At 42.0% G+C, this 24,993-nt stretch overlaps 1 protein-coding gene across 4 annotated transcripts in view; it reads left to right on the forward strand.

Moving 5' to 3' along the window:
* The first annotated feature begins 725 nt into the window (after positions 1 to 725).
* The window catches only part of Entpd4 (ectonucleoside triphosphate diphosphohydrolase 4), a 29,224-nt gene continuing 4,956 nt past the window's right edge, over positions 726 to 24,993 (forward strand). The window contains exons 1-12 of one of the 4 annotated variants that reach the window (XM_076853578.1): positions 726 to 835; positions 7,236 to 7,330; positions 8,668 to 8,865; positions 9,690 to 9,895; positions 12,585 to 12,735; positions 13,518 to 13,621; positions 15,377 to 15,436; positions 15,714 to 15,868; positions 17,407 to 17,573; positions 20,663 to 20,987; positions 22,864 to 22,949; positions 23,963 to 24,124. In XM_076853578.1, the coding sequence (XP_076709693.1) occupies positions 7,323 to 7,330; positions 8,668 to 8,865; positions 9,690 to 9,895; positions 12,585 to 12,735; positions 13,518 to 13,621; positions 15,377 to 15,436; positions 15,714 to 15,868; positions 17,407 to 17,573; positions 20,663 to 20,987; positions 22,864 to 22,949; positions 23,963 to 24,124 (1,622 nt within the window). In that variant the 5' untranslated portion in view covers positions 726 to 835; positions 7,236 to 7,322. Of the gene's footprint in view, positions 836 to 7,235; positions 7,331 to 8,667; positions 8,866 to 9,689; positions 9,896 to 12,584; positions 12,736 to 13,517; positions 13,622 to 15,376; positions 15,437 to 15,713; positions 15,869 to 17,406; positions 17,574 to 20,662; positions 20,988 to 21,609; positions 21,676 to 22,863; positions 22,950 to 23,962; positions 24,125 to 24,993 lie in introns of those variants that run through there. The other 3 variants (XM_076853580.1, XM_076853581.1, XM_076853582.1) reach the window with 3 other exon arrangements.

Here is a 24,993-nt window from a genome sequence, read left to right on the forward strand (position 1 = left end):
CTTTAACTCTTGACTGCCAAGGTCTCTTCCTATGGTCAAGTACAAAGCTCTGTGACTTCAAGGCAGTTTACTGAGCTACTTAGGGACCTTGAACTAACTGTCCTCTTCCATCTTATTTCTTCTTATAACTACTGCATATGTTGGGGTGTGGGAGTGGGAATGGAACAGACCGTCTCCCTTAGAATAGGCTCTAACAGATGCAAATTGGCGTCCTCAAGAGAATTACAAAGGTATAGGCCTTTATTTCCTATCTGTGAAACTCACAAACCTGAAACATTGTACAGAACCGAGCAGCAATGCTTAGCTCCTGTTTTCCTTGTGAGGCTGGTGCGGTGGACTGAACCCGGGGCCTCACACTTGCTAGGCAAGCGCTCTGCCACCGCGCTACCTCCCCAGCCCAATGCCTAGTTCTTAGGTTTTCCAGTGTTATTTTCCACAATCCTTAGAGCACCAAGAAAAGATAACTGCGGTCTCATCAGCACAGCGCGGCTTGCTGACAACCACACAGTCTAGAGGCGGCGGGAACCTCGGGCGCCTCCGCCTTGGCGCCCCGGGTTTGAGTATTAACCTCGGAGCAGCTCAAGGTAGCGCAGCGAACCCCTCAGCGTAGACCAGGATTCAGTGCCCACGACTGGCTCCGCCCCGCTCCCGGCGCGCACGCTCCCGCCGCCGCCGTACGAGACGCCGACGTGAGTGGGGGCGGGGCCGCGCGCTGCGAGGCTCCGGGAACGGAGCGGAGCCTCCAGGAAGCGGATCAGTGCTGCCGCCTTGCCCGCCGGCGGTGATGCTGCTCGCTCGCGGACCCCCGTCCCGGGAACCCCGGCCTGCCGAGCAGGTGAGGCCGTCTTCCCAGCGCGGACGAGGGGAGGGCGAGCGGCGGAAGCCACGGGTGTAGGCGAGGACGGTTGGAGCGCTGGGGTCGGCGGGGCGGCGAGCGGGCCCAGAGCAGCCCGCGTCCCGGGACTCCGGAGGACTCTCTCCGGAGCCCTCCCCGGGCGCGGCCCCCACTCCTCCTGCCCGGGTCGCGCGGCCACATCCGGGTTCTCCCCGGCAGCGCTGCGACCCCGAGTGGCAGGTGCTCGCCCCCAGCCCCGGTGGCACGAACCCGCATTCGCGTCGCGCCTCCAGGGCGATCACGCAGGGTTTTCCCTCCCTGGCTGGTAGTGTGAGCAGAAGAAGGCACAAAATCATGACATTTACATGTACACTATCATTTTTGCCCATCTCTACTTTTAGTAAGTTTCATGTTAGATCTCTCCTTGGCATAATGGAGCTAATTGGGTGATAAAGTAATGATGCTCAGCAGTGCTTCTCAAATAATGCGTGGACACCTTCTAAAGGGACCGTTGTCACGTTCTCTAGAATATGCCCCAAGACATGAAGGGGTCCTCAGATCCCAGTGAGATGAACACAGGTGCAGAGCATTTTCAGAGAATGTTTATTACCAGGAAATGAAAGAGATGGATTATAAATTCAGGAATTTTGCATGCTGGAGGTAAACTAGAGGTTACTGAAGAATCCTGAATTAAGAGACTCAAATCCCAGCTTAAGTTTACATCGCAGTTTTATGTTCTGCTTTATAAGATGAAAATACCTAATAGTCTAACCTTGGAGAAAGCCTAAAAAGATTGTTCTCTGTGTTTTTTTGATATTCCATGTTTCTTTTTGCATTCGGTTTAATTCTGTTTGACACTTTTACAGAATTATAAAAAGTAGCACTAATTTGTATAAGTAAGTAGTTTATTGCTCTACCGTGACGTTTATTTGTCACCTGTATTTGTTACATATTGAATCAATGACTTACATTCTTCTGACCCTAACAGGAAATGTATGATGTCTACCCTTTGAGAATATAGCCTAGGAAGAAGAGACAAAAATGAGAGTTAACTTAAGAATTTATATTCTGTACATATTTATTGAGGATGCTTATTTAAAATGGACTATACATGAAGAAAGAGAAGACTCAGAGTTGGTAAAACATTAGGAAGTAAAACAAATCTTGACAAAGAAAATTACTGCCCATTGGGCCTTGAAAAAAAATGTAATATTGAGAGCAGAATGTTAGAGGAAGTGGCATTATTAAAGGCCAGAGGAGGCATGAGAACAGCTTGTGTGGGAGAGACCACCTCATCAGAGCATAGAGATGTTATCTGGACTGAGGACAGAACAGGTTGGTGAGATAAGATGGGAACAGTTGATGGATAGAGGGACTTGGGTTCCCCACAGAGAAGTTTATGTTGATCCACAGGATTCCAGAAAGTTCTTAGACTGCCATATTTTGAAAGCAGTATTTTATAAAGAGGTGTTTACACAAAGTGATGTTCACAATGAAAGCAGAAGTGACCCTTCAAGATAGTCTTTAGGTAGTCATGTCTGCTCTGTCATCCCTGATGTGTGGGATGTCTGAGGAAGAACTATCAGGACTCCATGAATAGAATGTTGGCACAATAGAAGAAAATCAAAGCTGAGAGCCAGGTAACCCTGGCAGTGGTGTTTTCTCTATTACACCTGAATAATTTGGAAGGTGGTATTGTTTGCATCAAAAAATTGTGACCACAGACCTGGACTAATTGAATTTATGGTGCCAGGGCTTCAATAAGTTTGGAATATGGACCTTAAGGAAAAATCATATTTGAGCGACTACAGAGCCGATGCAGTTGAACAAAATACACATCATAAAGGCACCACCATGCTTTCTTAAAACAGAATGATCAGAGTTGTTTAGGTGTATCTTTTACCCTAGTGAAATCACAGTGCCAACTGGCACCTTCACTTTTTTGCAGCTTAAAAAAAAAAAAGACAGCTGTTTTTTAGAAACTTTGTTCAAATATTTGCAATTATTCAAGGTCCTCCTGGGATCCTTTGATATTCAAATGATTCTTTTTTTGAAACCTGTCATCTGGCTTTTCTAATTCAGGAAGGCCTGCCTCTCCTAGTTGTTAACCTGTTGGTGACTTTGTTTGCATTGGATTCAGGAGTTCGTAGTTCCTGTTTCACTGCATCCTGCATCTATCACCAGAGAAGACTTTGCAGTTGATTTGTGTTGTTGGTCTTGACTGTCACAGAGAGACTGACAGAGACATTGACCCATGACCAAATGAGCTTCACACTGCTAAAGGATGATGAGCTAAGGAGGACCCACCAACTGAAATAACCAGGCTTTGAGTGTCTCTCTGGTGATGATCTAATGCATGTTAGGCCTCTTAAAAACATTGCAGTATTTCTGAGAATTTGCCTTCTTAAGCTCTGGTGCCAAGATTCTTAACTGAAAGGATTACTGGAGTTTACATTTTAATATCAGATTAATATTGTTGACTGCTAGCCAATAATCAGCCATACTTTTGTCCTAACTAAGAGTAATCACTTCAGCAAATTATGAACTGTCCTTTTTCTCTGTCTTTAAACACACATTTCTAAACTTAAAATAATATCATGTATTCTTGTCAAAACCCTCACATATCCTAAAAAAAAAAAAAAAAAAAAAAAAAAGTTCTAAGATAACTTTCATCATTTTTAGGGTGCATCTTTGAAGGATATTCTCCATTCTCACCCCAACTAAAGGCTGTCTTCTACCTCTAGGAGTCCTTTCTGTTGGAAGGATCCTTCCTTTGCTCTTCTCTGAGCTCCCACTGCAAGTTCTCTTGATAATTTCCTGAGTATTAGTATTTCTGTACCGATCTGCAAACTTCCTGAAACTTGTAGCTGGGTTCATTGCTCCTGGAGTTGGTTTGTTCTCCTATCACCTTTCTAGTCCTGATCATTGACTCATTAAAGGCCTTTCTTCCCTTAAGACCCATTTGCCTTTAACAGTGTGTTATTAAAATTTTATTTTCTCTTGTTCTTAGTTCAGCTGTCACATTCTATCATTGATAATTTAAACTGTTCACATTGGAATTACTCTGTCTTGAGTTTTTAAAATAGGCTTTCTGCATATAGCCAAAGGGGATTTGATGCTGGAAACTGGCAATATCATCAGTCAAAGGTGGCTTGTTAGAAGTTAGTTATGTTATTTGTTCTGATGATAAAATTAATATATGCCCTTTGAAAAACATAGACAAATAACAGAAAATAATGACGCATGATCTCACTGTTCAGAAATAAGCAAATACTATTAACATTTTTATATATTTCCTTCTGTTGTTCCCTCTATGCATGATGGAATGTTTTCATTTAATGTATGGTGGCATCTTCCTGTTTCAATACATATAAAGCTAGATCATCACCTTGAATTATCACATTATACTCAATTGCATAAATATGCCGTGTTTAATTTTACCAACCTCAATAATGGACATTAGTAATGGTGATTTGCTCTTATACATTATTACTATGATGAACATCCTGTACATATTTTAATTAGCTAACCCTATAATTTTCCTAGAAGTTCTGGAAGGATGGGAGGTAGAGCAGAGGGTAAGCACTTTAAATTTTTTTTTTTTTTTTTGTAATTACAGATGGACACAATACTTTTATTTTATTTCTTTATCTTTATGTCGTGCTGAGGATTGAACCCAGGGCCTCACACATATTAGGCAAGTGCTTTACCACTGAACCACAATCCCAGCCTGAGGGTGAGCACGTTGAAACATTCACTTAAGTTACTCAAATGCCCCCAGAAGGTTAGTACCTATTTAGAGTCTCACCATCAGTACTTGATGTCCACATCACCCTCTTACCAAAGTCTGATCAGACTTAAATCTCTGCCAATCTGATAGCTGTCAAGTCTGCTTCCTGAATGCTGATGAAGTTAGATTTTTTTAACCGTTTGTATTTCTTATCTTGTTAATATCCAATTACCCATTTTTCTGTTCCATTGTTTCTCTTATTACTTCATAAGAATGTTTTATAAGTGAAGCATATTTCATTTTTGTTATGAGTGTTACAGTATTTTCCCAAGCCATGTGTACTGGAAGGGATTTTTCTTAAAACATACAGAAGTCCAAAAGTCTTATTGTAGACATTCTCCTTCATTGATGGTTTGAGACCTTGTGATTAGGAGAGACTGGACTTCCTCAGTGCTGTGCGGAGTACTTTCTAAGATTGTGTCAGAGTTCAACATCTGCATTGGCTAATGCAGATTTTGCATGTGACAGTTGAGTTCTTGAAATGAAGCTATTGAAGTAAGGAACTTAATTTTTTATTTTATTTTAATTACTTTAAATAGCCACAAATGACAGGTGGCTGCCATATTGAGCCTCTCAGGACTAGGTCTTGAGGAGGATTTTTTACATTCTAAGGAGTTAGGACCTTTTTCCCCCAGTGAAAGAGAAGAATTGGAGTGGGGAGTTTCTCTAATAGCTGTCACGTTTGGAAAGATCATGCTGGTGTAGAAGTTTTTGACCGTGTGGGGTCCCAGAACTCTAAAACTTGGCATCTTGCCAGCCCTTTCCCAGAGTCTGTGATGGTGGCAACATGGCCACTAAGCAGGCCTAAATCTGTCCCAACCCCCTACCCCAAAGAGCACTCATTCTGGAGGGGCAAACATGCGAACAGGAGAAAGCACACACATAGAGAAGAGTATGGGTCTCACACTTGAATCCCAGCTCCACATTTTACTCACTGACCTTAGCCAAGGTACTGAGCCTTTCTTCCTTGTCTTTAAAACTTCACGATTAGGGTACCTACCTACTATGCTGTTAGGAGGACTCAATATTTGCAAAACATTTGGAGCAGGGACTGGCACTAATAAGTACTTATGTAGATACTTAATGAAGTAAATGTTAAGGAGACAAATCATGGAAGGGAGCTGGGTGGAGGGGGATGTTTGTCATTATTGCTTCCTGAGAAGATGACATTTGAGTAAAGACCTGAAGGGGGTTAGAAAGTGAGCCGTAGAGCCATAAAATTCCAAGAAGAGGGAGCAGCAAGGTCAGAGAGCAGAGAGTACCTGACATTTTGAAGCCCATCAGGGACACGGTGTGGCTGGAATGCAGTGAAAAGGGGCCAGTAGAGCAGGGGCCAGAGCCTGGAGGACATTGGAGGTCAGAGTAAAGCCTTTGACTTTAAGAGGGTGGGAGCCACTAGAGGATTTTGAGTATAGGAATAATATGATCAGGGTCCTGAATGGAGCAGTGAGTGGGTTATCAGCTGCAGAGGAAGAATGTGTGCCTGAGGGTCAGGGGGGAAACATTGGCAAGTCTCTGAGTGAGACAGCACATGAAACAAGAACCTATCTTTGTTGAAGGTAACAAAGAAAAGGAACGGATTTTAGAAAGGCTGAAGTTAAAGAAATGGAAAGAATCTATAAGAAATTGGGTCTGGAAGATGAAATGGAGGCGGGGTCACAACTCTGTTTTCTGATTTGAGCAGGTTGGGGTAGTTGAGATCAGCTGTGCAGGGGAGGAGCAGGTGGAGAGGAGAGAGGATGGGGATGGCAGTTTAGAAGTTCAGTTACAGAAATGCTTCATGGTCTGTGCCACATTCAGATGGTGATGTCTTGGTGTTGAAGATCTGTATCGCAGCTTAGAAGAGCTGGTGGAGGAAGCTTTACGTCATCAGGTGAATGCAGCCGCATTCAGGCTGATCAGGAACAGTGATTAAGTTAGAAGGGAGTGGATAGAACCTAGGGCGTGCCAAAGCAAACAGGAGTGGCAGAGCACCCTCCAGAAGGAGTATTCAGGAGCTTCAAAGCCGACTAGAGAAGACTGAAGTCTTAGGAGGCCAGAAGGGGAAAACCAGTGCCCCGGAAAGACTTGGAAATATCCCCTAGCTTCAGTAGCCTGATAGGAGGCCCTGGCTAGATGCCTCTGGCTTCTCTGTGCTGTGTCGTGTGGGAGCTGGAGGAGGAGCAAAAATGTTGAAAGGGTCAGAGGACCAACTTGGGAAGAGCATCTGTGTGGCACTTTGTATAAAAGGGAAGTGTGATAGATATCTATCAAATGAATGGCTATTTCCAATTCCCATTTACTTAATTCCCATTTACTTACTGCATACCTCCTACCTCCTCAGATTCTCCCTGACATTCAGCACAACAAGACATTTAAGACCTATTTGATAACCCAGTATTTGGGGGGTTCCAGAGATCCTTAGTACTACCAAATGCCAGTAATCATCTCTTGATTAAGTCCTGCATCCCTGACAGCATGAAATTAGAAGTATGTTGCTCAAAATAAATACTTGCAACACTTTCAGCACAAGAATCACATATCAGAATCTGTGTGGCTGGATTGAAGTGTGCCCTTGACAGCATAGACGTTTCCTTTGATGGCACTGTCTTTTTCTCATTTCTGAAACAGAAGGGCGCTAACTAGATGAGGACCTCAGCACTGTCTGTGTGAGCAGCACCAACTCCCACAGCGTTGCCTCAGAGCTGGCCTTTCGGCATGGGGAGGTGAGTGACGGGCTAATGACCGTCTTGAAACTGAGATTTGGGTGCCAAAAAACCAAGAGGGAGAGGTTTGGGGCTGTAGCTCAGTGGTAGAGCACTTACCTAGCATGTGTGAGCCACTGGGTTTGGTCCTTAGCACCACGTAAAAATAAATAATAAAAAAAAGTATTGTGTTCATCCACAATTAAAAAAAAAACTATTTAAAAAAAGGGGGCTGAGGCTGTGGCTCAGTGGTAGAGCGCTCGCCTAGCACGTGCGAGACCCTGGGTTCCATCCTCAGCACCACATAAAAATAAATAAAGATATTGTGTCCAACTACCACTAGGAAAAATAAATAAATTAATTATTTTTTTTTAAAAAAAAGGAAAAAAACAAGAGAGAGAAAGAAATATAAATCCCAAGAGAAACATGTTCAGAGTTTGACACCTTTATTCTTTCAGGGCCCAGTAGGTGAAGGAAAGTGATACTGTAGGAAGGTAGATGCCATGGAGTGGCCGGATCCCTGTGGAATCAAGAAACTCCAAATGGAAAGGGCATTGAGTTGGCATGCTGCCTCCCCTTCAGTGAGGTAGTTGAATCCATAAGGACTCTCAAAGTGAACAGTGTAGAAATTAAATATAAACTAATAAAATTTATCCTACAGGTATTGAGAGTTTTTACAAAAATCCTAATAGTAGTTCTAGAATGAGCCTCTCCTTCCTCACATAAACTAACATGTTTCCTATTTACTAAAATGTTTCAAAGGAATCTTTCTAAAAACAGGTCATTAACACCTTTATTGACTTTGTTATGAGGAGGTGTTAAAGAATCTGTCCATTAGGCCTCTGGGAGAAATTTGCCTTGGAATTCCCTGTGAGGGAAATCTTACTTCCCTCAGCTATTTACACATCATGGAGAGTCTCCTGGATTGGGCTGCTCACATTTGCAGGCTTAGCTGACAGCATGCTCACAACTGGCTTTTCAATTCCCTCATTTTCCTTTGGCTTCATAATTTTTAAACTGACTTCATTATCAATTTATATATTTATCTGATTAAACACTTAAGTTTATTTTTGGGGGAGAACAGAGCAGGGTAGAATTAAAATCTACACAATGCTCTCAAGAAGAGGGGGACAGTACACCCAGTGTCGGTTACCATATGGGCCTAATTCTCACGCATATCATTTTCTAATAACATGTTCTGTAGTAAGACAGCAACATAGAATGTGCTGGTATACAGACACCAACAGGCAGGCAAGTAGGAGGAGCTCCAGCTGGACATCTACCCATAGGATCAGTGCAGGGGAGGGGAGGCCTCTTTGAAGCATATTGCTTTAAAAATCTGTTTTTTGGAATTTCAGGATCGGCATCTCCTGCCTTTTTCCTGCTTCTTGGCATTTTAGCATCTCTCCAGTAGGTTGTCCTCGAATTCTGAATACCAATTTACGCCAAATTATTGTCCTTAGCATCCTGGCTGCTTCTGTCTCACTTTTATACTTTTCTGTCATCATAATCCGAAATAAGTATGGACGGCTATCCAGAGACAAGAAACTTCAAAGGTAAGAGATGAAAACATCTGTTTTCTAGAAGGGATGCCATACCTTCTGGCTGACCTTGTTCAGACTACTATAACAGAATACTGTAGACCTCATAAACAACAGAAATTTATTTTTCATAGTTCTAGAGGATAAGATGTACAAGATAAGGTGCCAGCAGCCTTGATGTTGAGGGCCTGATTCCCACTTCATAGATGGCACCTTCTTGCTTTGTCCCTGCAAGATGAAAGTAGAGTGCATTCTCTGGGGTCTCCTCCTTTATGATTTCATCACCTCCCAGAGGGTAGTATCACATTGGTGATTAGTTTTCAACAAATGAATTTGGGAGAAGACACAAGCACTCTAACTGTAACATGCCATTTTAAGGCTTCAAGGCATTTGAGTTAGGTTGAAATGTAAGGGAAATGTGGCTATAGGACCTGGATTCTGTACTACTGCCACATAGCATGAAAAATTGAAATGTTTGAGAGTGGCTGGCCACTGACCACCCAACTGATATTATAAGAGGAGTAGTTACTTAAACAAAAACTTCTCCTCTATGAGATGTCTTAAGCCGATTTCTGAATTAGCATTTGTAGGTTGGGAATGATTTGCTTTTTGGAACCTGTATGAGCTTCTGTAGAGGAGTAAAGAGCACAGCCCTGGTACAGATATTTTTCAGAACCACTTGTTTTGTCTTCTTTTGGCTCATCGGCTGTCCATGCTGAGAATGCCACAGGAAACTGCACAGCTTAGAAATCAGGCGTGGTGCTTGGGTGCTACATTTTCTCTGTCACGTAGGTGTAGGATGACATTCTGTCTAAGAGCATGTGCATCTTCCTCATAAGGTACTTGGCACGAGTTACAGACATTGAAGCTACAGACACCAGTAATCCCAATGTGAACTATGGAATCGTGGTGGACTGTGGTAGTAGCGGGTCTCGGATATTTGTGTATTGCTGGCCACGGCACAACGGCAATCCTCGCGATCTGCTGGACATCAGACAGATGCGGGATAAAAACCGAAAGCCCGTGGTGATGAAAATAAAACCAGGTATGTGAATGAGAACCGCCTGGCTTAGCTCCTGCTCTCTCTGGTGCCTTCCATATCCTCCCCTTCTTTCCGCCCTGTCCTCGGCCTGCTTCTGCGCTCACATCAGCACCCGACAGCTCTCCTTGCTCACTCTTCTTCTCCTTCCTTTCTAGTTTGTACACGTGACTAACACCTTGATAAAACACCCAAAACCATGTCCTTCTGTGCCCTGTTTGGTAGCCATAGTCCGCCATCTTAAAGGCAAGGCCATTTCAGATATCTCGTGAGACAATATACTGCATGTACTTGTGATTTAAAAACTATTATCCAAACACTTCTAATGACTAGAACATAAAAGAGCTAACATAATTATGGGCAGTTTTTAAAGATACTTTTGTTTTTAAGCAATTTGTAAAACTTAAGGCCTGGCTTCCCATCAGGTAATTTGAATCAGTGGTTCTCACTCTTTTCTTCATTGCCCCATTTCCACGGGCAGTGGCCTTCTGTCAGGAGCATTCAGAATGAAAGAATCAGGAGTGCCTGGGGGTGAACTTTTCTACAGTGGTGGTTAATAACACAGATTTTAAGTGGTGGACTGTAGATCTTAAGAGATACAGTGGCGGGGCTGGGGTTGTGGCTCAGTGGTAGAGTGCTCACTTAGCATGTATGAGGCACTGGGTTCAATCTTCAGCACCACATAAAAATAAAATAAAGGAACTTATCTTTAAAATATTAGAGAAACAGAAAGAAATGATAAATGTTTAAGATGGAAATACTAATTACCCTGATTTGATCATTACACATATGTATACATATCAAATTATTACACTATACCCCATAAAATGAAGGTTTATTACATATCAAGTAAAAAAACTTTAAAAAAGAACATTGATAAATAAAAAACATAGCTTCTTATCACCATTCCAGAAATATAAGTAATATCAGTATATTTCTATTGAGTGAAGATTAATTTTTCCTTATAACTTGGTGAATGACTCAGATTTTAGTTTTCTATTTTCCTTCCCCTTAAATTTTTATCTGTCTCTAATCTAGAAACATTTTCAGGGCTAAAGTAATATTGATCAAATGAAAAATTAAGCAGAAGACTAAAACGTGGAACTGGATAAAGCACTGTACATTTTATCTAGCTTTGTATATCAGGTCCCATTAGTGATTCATCACTTCTTGTGGAATAAGATAAAAACTTTCATGGTTTTCTAAATGGACAGCTGCATCATCCCAGGGTATACACTGGACTCTTATTTAAATGAAGCTTACTGTAGTTCTCTCTCACTCTGTGCAAAGTACTGCAGGTGTAAATCAGAATGCTTTTCTAGAGCACTTCTCGTCTTGAAGCATGGACTCCCAGATACAGTGAGGATACGGCAAGATTCTAGAAATTTTCTTAATAGATCCTAACTAGTTTGGGGCTTGGTGTCCATTGAAGTTGTAGTCCATGTACAGTCAAAAGACTTGTCTGTTAGTCCATTTTCTCTTGATGCCTTTGATAAGTCACTTCATCTTTCTTAGTCCACAATTTCTTAGTCTGTGAAATAAGCAATCTTTGGACTCCTAAAGTCTCCCTCATTTTGAATATTACCAGGCTCTGCCTTAGGTGCTGAGAATATAAATTTGAACCAGATGTGTGCCTTTGAGAAACTTACAGTTGTAATGGGACAGGCAAGTAAGTAGGTAATTTCTACATGGTGCAGTGAGTGTATGACTGGCAGTACTGGTGAACTGGAGATGTAATGAGAACTTGTCTCTGTTGGAGTTCTGTGGGCAAGACTTCTGAGGAGAAAGGAGCTGAGTGGACAAGCAGGAGTTAGCTGGGTGAGAGGGCAGGGAGAGGGAAGACTCTTCTGGCTGAAATGCAGAGGCCTAAGGCCAGAGTGTGGCATGTTACAGAATGTTAACTCAGTGTAGCTGAAGGCAAAGGGAAGGAACTTGGGCAGAGGTAAGGATGGGTGAGCATTCTAGGGGTGGTGTGCTTCTCTAGAGTTGAGCTATGTGGAGGAAATGGAACCACAGAGGCTTTGAAACCAGGAGGAAGCATCCCTCCAGCAGGGAATGTTGGGGGGAGGTGGAGACTGGAGCGTGGGTGTTTTGCACTAGACCACAGTGGGTAGTAGTGTCAAAAGAGACCAGGAGAAGTGAAGTAAAACGAGAGGAATTGAGGGGAGGTGTCTATGAAAACCATTGTGCTGGCTGAGGGCTGGAGAAGGGATTTTCTCCAAGATCATGGCTTGAGTTCTAAGGGGGGACACAGTGGCACAGGCATGTTCACAGTGGAATTTGAGTTTGGATTGGATGTGTTGCCTTTGGGTGGCTGAGAGGATGAGCAGCCGTGACGGGCAGTGCATAGTTCGTTCATACTGACCAGAAGGATGGGAAAGAGCTCTCAGGACTGGGGTCAAGATTTGGAGACCGTGGCACGTTGATGGTGCTAGCAGCCCTGGGAGTGGCAAGCTTGCCTGAGGAAAGGGGATGAGCTCTTGCCTGGGCCACGTAGTACATGCTCAGTCAGGTCTGTGCTCGTTGACAATGGAGAAGAGGGAATAGGACCGAATGGATATTGCCATGGCAGCCAGGAAGAAAGGGCTCAGGCCCCGGGAGAGTGTAGGTGTAGCTTGACCTTCTCCACCTTCGCCGCACTGAAGTTTGTTTTACTAAGATGCTCACCACTAACTGGAGTGTCCTGTTTCCCAAGGCATCTCAGAGTTCGCTACCTCTCCAGAGAAAGTCAGCGATTACATTTCACCACTTTTGAAGTTTGCTGCAGAGCATGTGCCAAGGGAAAAACACAAAGAGACACCACTCTACATTCTCTGCACTGCTGGGATGAGAGTCCTTCCTGAAAGGTGAGCCTGCACCAGAGGTCCAGGCAGCCCCCACTCCTCTACTGCAGCCCCCACTCCTCCACTGCCACCCCATCACCATCAAAAGCAAGACATTCGTCATTCTTTCTTCAAATCTAGACTAGTCCCAAGACCCACCAAATAGCTTTTAATTTACTTATTTATGACAATAAATTAAACAGTTATCATTTTAGGATGACATCATTTAAAAAATCTATTATTTAAGGAATGGTTGCAGTTATTTTTCTCTTTTTGGTGGTGGGAGGAGGGATTGAACTCAGGGACACTCAACCACTGCGCCACATCCCTAGCCCTATTTTGTATTTTATTCAGAGACAGGGTCTCACTTAGCTGCTTAGTGTCTCACTGTTACTAAGCTGGCTTTGAACTTATGATCCTCCTGCCTCAGCCTCCTGAAGTGCCGGGATTACCGGCGTGCAACCACCATGCCCCGCAGTTGCAGTTATTTTTCACTGTAGGAATCACATAATCCATGCAACTTGTTCATTTTGAAAAGTCATTTCTACAATAAATAATCTTTTTTTTTTTTTCTGGTGCTGGGGATTGAACCCAGGACCTTGTGCATGTAAGGCAAGCACTCCACCAACTGAGCTATATCCCCAGCCCAAATAATCTTTTCAATGAATTGCTTTGGTTTTAAAATTCACTGTTGTGTAGGATATATCAAAGCCATGGGACTTTTTATTTTTTTGGTTTGTTTTTTCCAAAATAGAAAAACTGAGGTTATACTATTTTGATGTGTAAATTTTGGGGTTGCCTTACAGCCAGCAAAAAGCCATTCTGGAGGACCTCCTGACCGACATCCCAGTGCACTTTGACTTCCTCTTTTCTGACTCTCATGCTGAAGTCATTTCAGGGAAACAAGAAGGTTGGTATATTGGCCTTCAGCTTACAACCTGGGATGCTTTTTCTTTCAGTTCTCCCCATTTTCCCCTGTATATACTTTATTAAATTTTGCAATATCTTCAAATTTGGGAAATCACAGACCTGAAATATTCTTAAATGACTAAATTAGCTTCTTATATGCCTGGTCTTTATTACTAAAGCATTAAGCCATTAAAAATAACTCAGTTTGTCTTCACCACATTTAAGGAACATACTTAGAACTCACTGTGATAGGGAAAATTTGTATTCCTTATCTGACTTATGTGGCTTTCTGAATTATAGTGATTGTTGAGCTTTTGGAATCTTCTCACTTACGTGCTAGCAAGGGGAAGTTCTTGACTTGATATACTGAGAAAATGATAATTCTATTTTGAAAGAAATTATTCTACTTTAGAATGAAATGACAAGTCAGTGATATTTGGGAAATAGCTTGCTAGAAATGAAGACTCAAAAGTCAGTATTTATTTCAGAGTCATCTGTCATTTCAACAAGTACTACTTATGTGAAAAGCACTATAGAAAATACAGAATTGGGGGAGCTGCCATTGAGCTGCATACAGACAAGTGAGGTACACAGAACTAGGAGGTTATTTTAAGTGCCAAAAGGAAGATAAAAAATATCACATGAGTCAAGAGGTATTTTTTCTTTTCCAGCCAGGACCATCAGGGAGTAATTGATCTCAGAACTGTTCAATGGGTATTTCTAAATTGAACATGCCAGAGTAGTAGGAGGGTAGGGCTCGCAGAAGGGGTAGGGAGTTCATTCCAAGCAGAAGAAATGATCTGAGTTGTTGTTGGAAAGGTTGGTCCTGGACAGCTATTTAAGTAAGCATGGTTTAGTTTGAGCCCTGAGTCTGGGCTTTGTTCTGTGTGTCAGCCCAACAGCAGAGGGTAGAGGGGTTGCCATGCAAGGTGGAGGCAGGATGATAGAGCTCATGGATTGTCACCTCCTCTCTCTGTAATGACATAAATCAAGGTGAGAGTGAAAAAAGGACAAAAATTGTGTGTAGAAAATGTCATAAAAATAGAATCAGACTTGGCAACTAAGTGAACATGAGAGTCGAAGTAAAAGATAACTCAAATTTTTAGGACCTTTGAATTTATAAATTGAACTTCCTACAAAAGTAAAATTTTTTAAATATTTTATATTTTTAGTTTTAGGTGGACACAATATCTTATTTTACATTTATGTGGTGCAGAGGACCGAACACAATGTCTTGTGCATGCTAGAGGAGCGCTCTACCACTGAGCCACAACCCCAGGCCCCAAAAGTAAAATTTTTATAACGAGTGAAAGCTCCAGTATTTTTTTTAATTTTTTTTTAAAGAGAGAGAGAGAGAATTTTTAAATATTTATTTTTTAGTTATCGGCAGACACAACATCTTTGTTTGTGTGAGGTGCTGAGGATCGAACCCGGGCCGCACGCATGCCAGGCGAGCGTGCTACCGCTTGAGCCACATCCCCAGCCCAAGCTCCAGTATTTTTAAACAAACCATTAATTTCAAAGGAAAACTTGGACCTGAGAAATTATATTTTCAACTTATGTAAATGACATAAAATTATAAATATTAAAATTGAGAGTCCTTAAAAACAATCACCAAGAAAAATAAAGGTGATATTTTTACAAGTTGTTGAGGATTAAAATAAATGAGATATTTGTGCAGGCTGTGCTGATAAGGGTTATAAAAAGTGTTTAAAAGCTTAATTTTGCCTATTTTTATTTTGTGAAATGTCTGTAGGTGTGTATGCATGGATTGGCATTAATTTTGTCCTTGGACGATTTGAGCATATTGAAGAAGGTAAGCGTCATGTTTCCGATGAATGAGTCTAACTGGAAATTAAGGTTTTCTGTGTAATCCAAAGGCTTAAGAGGAGCTAAGTCTCAAGACGGTGCTGAGTGTGGGGGCAGAGCCAGAAGGCTCTGTCCAACTCAGTTGACTAAGCTCGCCTACCACTGGGAGGCTAGCCTGGATTTGCCTGAGCACTTGAAACCTTTCAAGAACACAGGTGATGCCCCACGAGATCACAGTGTTCTGGGTTCGTTCTGCTCCGGTGGACATTTCCTGTTTTTTCTAGATGATGAGGCACTTGTGGAGGTGAGCATTCCTGGTAGTGAGAACAGCCAGGCCATCATCCGGAAAAGAACAGCGGGCATTCTTGACATGGGAGGCGTGTCAACCCAGATAGCATACGAAGTCCCCGAAACTGTAAGCTTTGCCTCCTCACAGCAGGTTACTATCTGTACAAATTGCCTTCTGTTTGGTTTGGTTTTCATTTAACATGTCTCCATCCATTTTTGTTTTGTTTCCTGAGTCTGAACACATCTTTACTGTGCTTGCTGTGGGCCCACCTTCTCATCCCAGGAGGAAAGAGGCTGCAGGAAGGAGGCGGGCCTCAGCCAGCCGCTAGCGTTTGTGCCTTGAGACCAGCTGGTTTGTTTTCTGAACTTAGACTTTTCTTTGGTATATGTCACTAGCATGCTTGAGTTTTTGTTTTATGTTTTCACTTCAGTCACTTCTTTTCTCAAGGTATTTAAAACTTAATACAATAGCTTCTGATTTTTTAAGTCATAATTGGGAAAGATCCTTTCTTTTTAATGGCTCAATCAACTTTGAACTTTTCTGGAAAGAATCGAGGTTGTTATCCACTACCCCACATCTCTGAATTGGTGGTTTGCTTGTCTTTTCTCCACACCCTTGAGCATTCTTCGTCACGGCCTGTGGTCTTCCGCAGGCCAGGCAGCTGTGTACAAGGAACACCAGGGCCGCTTCCACGTTTTTTCCTGAATTACTATGTGTCTCTATTGCTTGGTGTGTGTCCAGCTGGGAAGTAGCACCAAAGCCTGGTGTCCTGCTCTATCCTCCAGAAGTGGGGTGGGCATGCATCCAGACAGGCCTCATGGTGTCATCTTTCTGTTCCTCACCAGTTGTGTGACCTTGTGCAAGTCACAATGCTTCTTTGAGCCAGTTTGTTCTTCTCTTAATGTGATAAAAGCCCCTATAGGATGGGGTTAATGTAAAGTTAAAATAATGCACAGAATGTGTAATGTACTTCCCAGCACCAAGTATGTGCTTAATCAATGTTTTTGGTGTCTTTGTTTCCTACTTCCCATTCCAAATGTGTCTTTAGAAATCATTATGTTCCATAAAAAAAATCATGTCCCCACAATATAAAGCAACAAATTCTATAAAGGAAATTTGGTGAAAATTAGAAATGAAAATTCTATGAACTCATCGTTTAAAAAACCATTATTAGTATTTTGGTGAATTTCTTTTTTTCATATTTATAGTTTTAAAAAATACATTTGCCCTAACACTACTGTTTATATAATTTTGTGTCCCTTATTTAGCAATGTATAGCATGTTCCTCTGTTATTGATTACTATAATTAACTTAAGCTTCCCTTGAGATTGTATATTAAGATGACTTCCAGTTTTTTTTGTCTCATAGAATTGTAAAGGCCATTTCTGTGTATAGCCTTTTTTGTTTTTAGATTTATTTCCATAGATTTACTAGGTCAGAGTACGAACTGTATTTCTAACTTCCTTTTTCAGAGAGTCATAACAATACCATAAGTGTACAAAACACCTGAAATTTCCTAAGTCAGAATCATCATTTTGAATTATGAAGGATGCTTAGGAGGATCATTGGGAAATGTTGAAGCAGAAGTTTGCTACTCTTAGATCCTTTCAAGACTCTATTTAGATCCTCTTTTTAAGGGAAGTTAAAATTGCTTTAAAATATTAAAGTTCATTATCCTGTGTCTGCAGGAGGAAGTAGCTAAAAACTTGTTAGCTGAGTTTAACTTGGGATGTGACGTTCACCATACTGAGCATGTGTATCGTGTCTATGTGGCCACATTTCTTGGTTTTGGTGGCAATGCTGCTCGACAGAGATATGAAGACAGAATATTTGCCAATACAGTTCAAAAGAACAGGTAAAGCACCTCCCACTACTCGGTAGTTACTTGTACACCTGGGACTTACATCAAAAACAGGTCCAGGCCAAGCAGGGAGAGTTCCATCAGCAAAGTATGTCACTCCTGGTAGCTTTGTGTCAGCTCCCAGTGAGCTGGGAGAAGGAATGAGAAAGAGTGTCATGGTCCTGCCACCAGCCCTCTGGCCCACCAGCCTCCAAGGAGGTACATGTGTGTACTGTCTCTCCCTCTAAAGACCTGCGCCTCACTTATGGGGGTTTCACCATGAGGCTGTACAATAGAGTTGAGCCCTGGGGAGTGCCGTTCCTGATGACAACACTGGTGCTGTCCTGGAGGCTTGCAGCTACTGTCCGCTCCTGACCTTGAGAAGGCTGGTACTTATGAGTTCTGGAACCTACACATACCAACCTGGGCAAGTGTCCAGTAGATGAGAGCCATAGTGAAAGGAGTTACTCAAGACAGGAGTGATACCTATGTCGATGGTTTTAAAAAATATTTAGCAATGAAACTTAAAAAAATGAGTTTATGTAAGATTCTGATATTGAAAAGATATGAAACAAGGCATACTCTGTTGGTTTAAACTTATTTTGTAAGTTTAAGTATATAGCAATTATGTATTTGAGATTCATCCATAATAACAGAAGATAATTGAATGAATTAAAAAATTACATTTAGGTTTATATTAGATACCCTATTGATAACTGTGCCTTGTTTTTCTTTGCTTATTTTGATGAAACAATTTTAAGGAGAAATTTTTCAAATTCACAGGGCTAAGCACTAGTATACTTTCTTGACCAATTTGATCTTAATAAATATGTGAAGGCCTGAACTTCAATAAATACCAAGCTGGAGCTAGACACATTTGCCAGAAACTCAAGTATTTAAATAGAAAAAGCAATAAAAACCATGTCCTGTGTTTATTTCCGAAGCTAACTGAATTCTGTTAATTATAGCATTGGAAGTCCCATGGTTTTTGTTTTTTTTTAAATGGGTATCCAGCATATTTAGGTACAGTCATCTTTGTGATATAATTTATAAAATATTTACATTTTAAGAATATTGAAATCATTTTTGCAGATTTATTGAGCAGTTTCTTAAAAGGTTAGGGTTTCCTTGGCTTTATTACCAGTTTAAAATTTTTTGTTGTTGTTTAATGAACAGTTCAGCAGCATTTTTTAGTTTAGATGTAGGACAACTAAAATAGTAACATGAGGTATACATTTGACTATCTTGGGCTTTTAATAATGATTACAAGTATTTTATGTGTGAAGACTTGAGCCTTGAAGCATACTCTTTGCCATTTATGATGGTATTGTAGTCAGCCTTTTGTCATTTCGACAAAATACCTGAGAAAAACAACTTTGGTTAAGAAAGATTTATTTGGGCTCATACACACAGAGATTTCCATCTGTGGTCAGCTGTCTCCATTGCTGTGGGCCTGTGAAGAGGCAGAACATCATGATGGAGAGGTATGGAGCAGAGCTGTTCACCTCTTGGCAGCAAGGAAGCAGGGAGAACAAGAGGAAGGGGCTGGGGACAAGATACATCATTCCAGGGCATGTTCCCAGTGACCTACTTCCTCCAGTGAGGTCCCACCCTCTGTGGTTTTCACTGTCTCCCAGTAATGCCATCAAATTATTAATCATGAGTAGAGCAATGCACTGAAGAGGTCAGAGCCCTCATGATCCAGTCACCTTCCCAAAGGCCCCTCCACTGAACAATGCTGTTATAATAGCATGACCATCTGCACAAGGACCTTGAGGGCCATACCACTATGACAGGTGGTGACCAATTTTGATTTTTCTTTAATTAGGTAAATATTTTCATGGCAAAAGTCTTTTTTGATTGCAATCAAGCACATCATGAGTAGTCCTGATCTGAGAAATACACTTGTTAGTTGACTGTCAGTGGTGAATATTGAGTTCTGGGATATCTAACTTCTAACAGCTAAATACCTGTCACACTCACATGAGTTCATGGTGCCCAACACCAACATCACTTCTGTTTTTTGAGCTTTTTTCTATCCCTCATTTGCTTGAAGGCATGAGTTCCCAGAAATCTCACAGGAAGTGGCAAGCCTGGTGCATTTCAATAAATAGGTCAACTTTCCCCCAGAGCATGGGGCACAGCAGAATCCCTGCTACCTGCTGCAGTTGGGACCAATAATTGATAAAAATAATTTTTAAAAATCAGTTGAAACAGGGCCTGGTGTGGTGGTGCACATCCATAATCCCAGCAGCTCAGGAAGCTAAGGCAGGAGGATCATGAGTCCAAAGCCAGCCTCAGCAAAAGCAAGGCACTAATCAATTCAGTGAGAGCCTGTCTCTAAATAAAATACAACATAGGGCTGGGGATGTGGCTTAGTGGTTAAGCGCCACCGGGTTCAATCGCTGGTACCAAAAAAAAAAAAAAAGAAAAAAAAATTGAAACAGAATACCATAAAAATAGATGCAAATCTTAAACTTTTTTTTCACTTAATTATCAGCTGTTCTTTTTTCTGAATTAAGCTGTCTTCTAATTCACCCTCATTGAGATATCATTTTGGCTTTCTTTAAAGAATATCCTGAAGCAATCCTAGAATTTACTACTTTTTTCTAATTATTTTTTATCTTTCCCACTAGGGTTTAAAAAGTTTTCTAGCAACTTGTACCTTTCATATTGTTCTAAAGTATTTAGTTGATTTTCCAGAACCAATTAGTTCTTTTCACAGTTACCTCTCATCTTTATACAGTTAAAATAAAAGCACTGTTAACAAAATGGGGATAGGGAACAACATGGTCACTGGGCACTCTGTGGCCAATAGCAACAGGCTGTGTTGCAGGGAATCGAAAATGTCAGGTAATCAGACAAGTTTTTTTATCTGGACTTGGTTGTGTCTGCTGCATGTGACTCTGCACTGTGAGTCTCCAAAAGGAGGTTGGGTGCTAGTTTTCCTAGCTTAATTATCTTAGAACCCTTTGTTGTTTGCATACACACAGTCTTACAGGACCTGTGTCCCACAGAGTGTGTTTGGATAAACACTGCTTTGCAACCACTCCAAAATGTGGTACAGCATAGGTCTCATGATAGAATTGCTCTTTGTGCCATAGGCTTCTGGGTAAACAGACTGGTCTGACTCCTGATGCTCCATATCTGGACCCCTGCTTACCCCTTGACATTAAAGATGAAATCCAGCAAAATGGGCAGACAATGTACCTGCGGGGAACAGGGGACTTTGACCTGTGTCGAGAGATGCTCCAGCCTTTCATGAACAAAACCAATGAGACGCAGACTTCCCTCAATGGGGTCTACCAGCCCCCCATTCACTTCCAGAACAGTGAATTCTATGGCTTTTCTGAATTCTACTATTGTACTGAAGATGTGTTACGGATGGGGGGAGACTACAATGCTGCTAAATTCACTAAAGCTGCAAAGGTAAACCTTCCAAGAAACCCTGTGCTCCTGCATGCTTTTGAGAGACCAGAGTGGACAGGAACAGGTCACGTCTCCCTCACCCTTAGGGGGAAGCTGGAGTATGGGAGGTTGTGGTCCAGCATTAGGGAATCCTGTTCCCATGGGTTGGGGGAGATGAAAATAGTCACAGAAGAAGTAAAGAATCAGGCTGGGGCTGGCTCAGCAGTAGAGCGCTCGCCTAGCATGTATAAGGCCCCGGGTTTGATCCTCAGCACCACATAAAAATAAATAAATAAAATAAAGATATGTGTCCAACTATAACTAAAAAATAAATATTAAAAAAAGAAGAAGCAGCAGCAAATAATCCACCAGAATTGACTTCTACCCTGCACTTCAGTAACTGCACTGGTCATTGGGAACTTCCAATGTACTATTATTTTTCTTCTTTGTCACATCCAACAGTCCTCCTGCCGGTCTTCCCATGCCTTTAGCCACCAGAACGCTCCTGTCTTTTCGCGCTTCCTTCCTTTCTGACATTGTTTCCTCAGGCTCTTTCAGAAGTTTCCCCTTCATACCCCTTGAGCCTTGGTGACCCTAGACTTCTACTCATGGCCCACTGACCTAATTCGTGGATGGTTTTCAGGTGCACCTCAAGAAGAGTCTGCAATCCTGACTTGTGCACTGTTGCCTACTAGATTTCACAACTCCAGACAAACCCACTGTTTCTCCCCATCTGTCCCTGTTGTGCCACCATGGTTGATGATACAACCAATGGGCCGTTCGTCCCCAGCGTGGGAGTATGGACTTATCTCTTGTTCATTTTTTGTTGCTGGGCTTTCCCCTTTCGTAGGCATTTCTTCATGACCCTCTTGCCCCAGGCTGAGTGCATTCTCTCTTGCTGCTTGTCCCACCACCCTGTCCTCAGCTTCATTGTGCTATAAATAGAGGCTAGGAGAGAAGCCATGTGGAGGGCTCAGGTCTTCCATTCAGAAGCAGCACATGCTGCTCAGTAAACATTAGTGATTCTTTTCACTCTGGGTAACTGAGAAAACCAAGTCCCTCTTTGCTTTTGCAGTCACTGTCATCTCCCCAATACCTTCCACTGATCCTGCCTCAGACACGGAACTCTGGGTATGTGATAGGCAGGAATGACCCTTCTCTTTGTTGAAGCATTTGTCTGTGACAGGCATGGAGGGAAACTAGATAGTTTTAAGGAGCTTGTCTCCCACATCCTGTGCAGGGGGAAACAGGGTTCCCCTTCGTGGAATGGGTTGACTGAGAAATAAAAGCCAAGAGAAATAAAATAGCCTGAAAAACCCACAGAACACAGAAAGTAACTTCAAAAGCAGAGGCAGGACAGGCAAGCTGATCAGAGGAATCCAGCTTCTGGCAAAAACGGAGCCCACACCTGCTTTATTTATATCGGGAAACATCAAAGGACTTCCATAGAATGTTCACCAAAATAGGATTAAGGTGGGCTGTTCAGTTCCTAGCAGGATACGCCATCTCCGTACTACCGTGAGGGACCTTTCTAGCAGAACAGACGGAAAGGCCACGTTCATTGGGCAACCCATTGTGTGGGAGAGCCACAGAAGATTCCCAGTGCCGGGCCTATCCACCCCTGGCTCCCATGCTGAGAGAGGATCCTCATGTGTTTCACAGGTGGCTTCCCGTAGGTGGCAGGCTTCTCTAGGGATTCCAGGCAGAGTGGTGGGGTAGAATGACCGTGGCATGGCTAACCAGCCAGCACGCTGCGTATCTGGCCCTCACTGCACTGATGCCACGTTTCTTGGTTGGAAGGATCTGCTTGTTATGCAGATGAGTTTGATATTGTTTTTAAATTCAAAATGTTTTAATGTCTTTCCTGATGATTTATTTTGGGTGAAATTGCTTTTAGGAGTATTGTGCAACAAAGTGGTCAATCTTGAGGGATCGCTTTGACCGTGGACTCTATGCCTCGCATGCTGACCTCCATCGGCTTAAGTAAGTAGTAGACAGTCAAGCTGCAGGTGCTTTTAAGGACCAGTAGTAGTTCAGTGTTGGCCAGTATACATCCTTATTCTCCGCAATCACTATGCCTTTTTCATCTACCCTTGACTCTTCCATATGGGACAACATTTGTTCCTGGACATTTTAGACATAACATACATTCATATGTATACACACACACACACACACACACACACATATATATTGGGAGGGGCAATTTTGAAATCCCCCTGTTTGTTAGAGTTATGTCAGATGCTGTCCCTTTCCAGGCTTCCTCTGTCCACTCACCCTGACTCCACTGCTCTTGAGTCTCCACGACACTTATCATACCCCTCTAAAGCATGGATCCTATTCTGCTTTGGTTTGTAGTTGTTTGTTGCCTTTTTAAACTTCCCTTTCATTAGAAGCCACTCAAATGGAGCTATTGTGGTTCATTTACCATTATATCTTATTACTTGCATAGCACAGTGCTTTGCAAAAAATAAGCTGCTAGTAAACATTTAGGATCACAGAATATCAGAGCAGAGAAGGACCTTCCTGCCTTCTCATTTTTTTGTTTTTTTTTAATTCTAATTTGTTATATATGACAGCAGAATGCATTACAGTTCATATTACACATATAGAGCACAGTTATGTTTCATATCTCTGGTTGTATGTAAAGTATATTCATGCCATTCGTGTCTTCCACCTTCTCATTTTGAAATAACCTGAGGTCCAAAGAGTTAGAACTTACTCAATGTTTTTTCAGTAAATATTGGAATCCCTAATGGGAAAAATTTGTCATGTTAATGGATTCAGTTATACCAAAACCAAACTTCACAAGCTAATCAATTTTGGCAGGTGAACTTATTCATGTTGTGGAGAGTGGGCAAGAGCCAGGTAATCAGCTGGAAATAATGCAGCTGATTTGGCCGATCAGAGGGCTTGCCTGCTAAAGCCCGTTCATCTCTGTGCTGGGCCCATTCTGACATGTGAGTGGGTCTGACTCCTGTGCCTGGTGTTTGTAGGTATCAGTGCTTCAAATCAGCCTGGATGTTTGAGGTGTTCCACGAGGGCTTCTCGTTTCCTGTTGGCTATAAAAACCTGAAGACGGCCTTGCAGGTGTATGACAAGGAAGTGCAATGGACCCTGGGGGCCATCCTTTACAGGACCCGCTTCTTACCATTGAGGTAGGCAACAGGTTTGGTAAGGAGGACCACAAAAGATGCTTCTCTCCAGTTCAGGGCCCATGGCACCTGTGTTTTGTGGATGTCAGTGTGTTGCTCTCAGAGCTGCCCAGGGCAGAACTAAGAATCTTCGACACTTCACTTTGGTCTCCTCCCCTCCTCACAAGGCTTTGCTCCCTTCCCACCCTGCTCACCCCACAATACACAGCACTTTGTGCTGTTGCCGGTATTTGATTATTCTCAGCTGTCCTCTAACCTCTACAGAAGGGTTGATCCAGGGGCTCAGAGGGTTGTACAGGAGACTATTACATCAAAATGCATTTATCCAAAAATTACAGAAAACACACTTGTCATAAAGTGGTATGTGTTCTTTATTAGCACATTAAATATCAAGATCTGGCCCTAGAACTAGTTATTTCTATAATTTCAGTGTAATTATGAGCATCCATGGTACTTTGAGGCATCAATTACAATAATGAGATATTTCATTAGTAACCAAATAACAGGTGCTGCTAATATTACAATAATTTGTTGTCTACATTCATGATTAAAGGAAAATATTAGATATTAAACTTCAGTCTGAGATTGCTGAAATAAAGATGTACATTTTGGGGGCTGGAGTTATAGCTCAGTGGTAGAGCACTTGCCTAGTATGTGTGAGGCACTGGGTTTGATTCTCAGCACCACAAGTAAATAAATAAGATGAAGTCCATTGACAACTAAGAAAATTTTTTTAAATGCACAAGTTTTTGTTTTTTTTTTTTTAAGTATATTTTCCTGGTTTAGGTTTAGAGACTAGACGCGACCCCATGTTAAGGACCCTGTTTCCTGGGCATGTGGTCTGTGGCAGAGTGCTTGCCTAAGATGCACAG

The sequence above is a fragment of the Callospermophilus lateralis genome, chromosome 4 (assembly GCF_048772815.1).
Source record: "Callospermophilus lateralis isolate mCalLat2 chromosome 4, mCalLat2.hap1, whole genome shotgun sequence".
NCBI lineage: Eukaryota > Metazoa > Chordata > Mammalia > Rodentia > Sciuridae > Callospermophilus > Callospermophilus lateralis.